Source organism: Colobus angolensis, unplaced genomic scaffold (assembly GCF_000951035.1).
Source record: "Colobus angolensis palliatus isolate OR3802 unplaced genomic scaffold, Cang.pa_1.0 Scaffold66, whole genome shotgun sequence".
Classification (NCBI taxonomy): domain Eukaryota; kingdom Metazoa; phylum Chordata; class Mammalia; order Primates; family Cercopithecidae; genus Colobus; species Colobus angolensis.
The window spans coordinates 1831025-1833630 of NW_012120265.1; the positions used below are offsets into that span (position 1 = coordinate 1831025).

The 2606-nt window shown below is 53.9% G+C and overlaps 1 protein-coding gene across 1 annotated transcript in view; it reads right to left on the bottom strand.

The window, feature by feature from the left end:
* Positions 1–1893: 1893 nt before the first annotated feature.
* The window catches only part of JAK3 (Janus kinase 3), a 22400-nt gene continuing 21687 nt past the window's right edge, over positions 1894–2606 (bottom strand). The window contains exon 24 of the mRNA XM_011925769.1: positions 1894–2285. Coding sequence (XP_011781159.1) covers positions 2118–2285 — 168 coding nt within the window. The 3' untranslated portion in view covers positions 1894–2117. The remainder of the gene's footprint in view (positions 2286–2606) is intronic.

Sequence of the window (2606 nt, forward strand, 5' to 3'; positions counted from 1 at the left end):
CATGTTGGCCAGGCTGGTCTTGAACTCCTGGCCTCAAGTGATCCTCCTGCCTTGGCCTCCCAAAGTGCTGGGATTACAGATGTGAGCCACTGAACCTGGCCACTCTCCACGTCTTTCTAGCAGTTATGAGGTGCACACGACGGGGGCCGGTGTGGGGGAGGTGGCCTAGCCCCAGTGATGTTGGTCCCCTCTCCACAGCCTCGCTCCCCCAACCTGGCCTTGTCCTCTGACCACTGGGAGAGCAGCCTGTTCCTTCCCCACCCACAGAGAGCCTGTAATCAGCTCCCCCAGGCTGCAGCCAAGGCCAGCAGCTGGGCCTGGGAGTGAGGGGGCTCTGTCCTCGAGGGCTCCAGCCAAGCCCTACCCAGTGGTCCTCCTCCACCAGCCTGCCCTGGGGCCCCCACAGTGGCTCCCTGAGAGGTCCCTGGCCCACAGCCCTAACCACATCCCTCCCAGCTCACACACCCTCTAAGGTTCCCCATCGCCCCAAGTCCAGCACAAACCATCGTTTCCACTGAATTCCTTTATTCAGTCAACAAACTCCCAGAGCCCCCTCTGCATTGAGGCCTCAAGGAACCCTGAGGTCAGGGGAGACGGCTGGACACAGACACTTCCCCAATCCCAGGGTCACAGTGGGGCTGGAGGGAAGGACAGGGGTACAATAGTGGTGCGGGTATACGAGGGAAGGCTGCAAGGATGTGGTAGCTGGAGTTTAGAGAGATGGATAAGAGTTTTCCAAGGCGCAAAAGTGGCAGAAAAGCTTTGCAGGTAGGTGAGGAGGAGCAGCAGGAGTTTAACCTGCATGAGAATCCCTCTCACCAGTCAGAAAGTTGACCCTGCACAGCCAAGGGGTAAGCTCTGCCCATTTTGCAGGTGACAGAACTGAGACCCAGAGAGGGAAAGGAACTTGCCCACCGTCACACAGCGTGGAAGGGGCAAAACCGTAGGCTCCAATACCTGGGCTCTTAACCTCCTTACTCTGAGCCTTCTCACACTTGGCATGCTGTTCCCTCTGCCAGGAATGCCTTTCCTTCCCTTGATTGCGTGAAAAGTTCCTGCCAGGTTTGGTGTTGTCCCTTTGTGCCCCTTGTAGGGTGAGGACAGAAGGGGTCCCATTGGACAGGTGGGAAAACTGAAGCCCTGGGATGCTCAGGTACCATTAGGGTGGACTGGGACCCCAGCCCCTCCTGCCCCCTTACAGGATACCAAAGAGATACATGGGCTACCCCAAAAGACAGAATCCCAGCCAGGGCAACAGCTCTTGTCCTTGGCTTCCTCCAGAAAAACAAGAGATTGGGGAGCAGAAGTCAGATCATACATTTAAAGCTACATGAATGTCCCCATTGGAAATAAGACAGGAAACTCAAAACTGGGTGCCTGTAGTCCCAGTTATTTGGGAGGCTGAGGCAGAAGGATCACTGTAGCCCAGGAGTTCAAGACCAGCCTAGGCAATATAGCAAGATCCTGTCTCTCAAAATTAATAATTATAAATTAAAAAAATAAAAGCCCAGGCATGGTGGCTCACGCCTATTATTCCAACACTTTGGGAGGCTGAGGTTGGAGGATCACTTGAGGTCAGGAGTTTGAGATCAGCCTGGCCATCATGGTGAAACCTCATCTCTACTGAAAATAAAAAAAATTAGCTGGATATGGTGGTACCCACCTGTAATCCCAGCTACTTAGGAGGCTGAGGCAGGAGAATCGCTTGAACCTGGGAAGCAGAGGTTGCACTGAGCCGAGATCGCACCACTGCACTCCACCCTGGGTAACAGAGCGAGGCTCTGTCTCAAAAATAAAAATAAAAAGAGAGAGAGAGAAAAGGAAACTCATGGGGCCAGGGCTTGAGGGGATAGGAAGATGGGAGGGTCTTCAATTTGGTTCCTTGCTTCTTTGGGCCAGGACTCAGAGAGCCTCACTGACACATCTGCCAATCTGTCTTGAATCTTAACAAATTGCAAAGGCCACAGGCTATTCCACAAGCCATGGGAGCCCCCTAAAGGGTGTTCCTGAAGTAGAGGACCCTTATAAAGCCTCTGAGGCCTAGAGAGGGGCAGCTCCCTGTCTAAGGTCACACAGCCAATCAACAGAGACCTAATCCAGAGGTCTGCGGGCAGGAGCTATAAAAAGGACAGGGAGTGTGGTTTGCCCTCTGGGTGAGCAGTGAAGGTGTGAGTCTCACACCCCCGGCTTCCGCTCCATAGCATGTCCAGCTGGGGGCCCAGGGTGCTGAATGATGGCCGGTCCTGTGGGCTAGGGGCCCAGCACAGCTTCATGAGCTCGTGAACCTGAGGGGCAGGGGACAGAGAATAGGGTCATGCCTGAGCAATAAGAAGGACACGACTCCCGTTCAGTGTATTTGTTTTTGTTTTTTTGAGATGGAGTCTAGCTCTGTTGTCCAGTCTGGAGTGCAATGGCATGATCTTGGCTCACTGCCACCTCCACCTCCCGGGTTCAAGCAATTATCCTGCCTCAGCTTTCCAAGTGCTGGGATTACAGGTGCATGCCACCACACCCCGCTAATTTTGTATTTTTAGTAGAGACGGGGTTTCACCATGTTGGCCAGGTTGGTCTCAAACTCCTGACCTCAGGTGATCCACCGGTCTCGG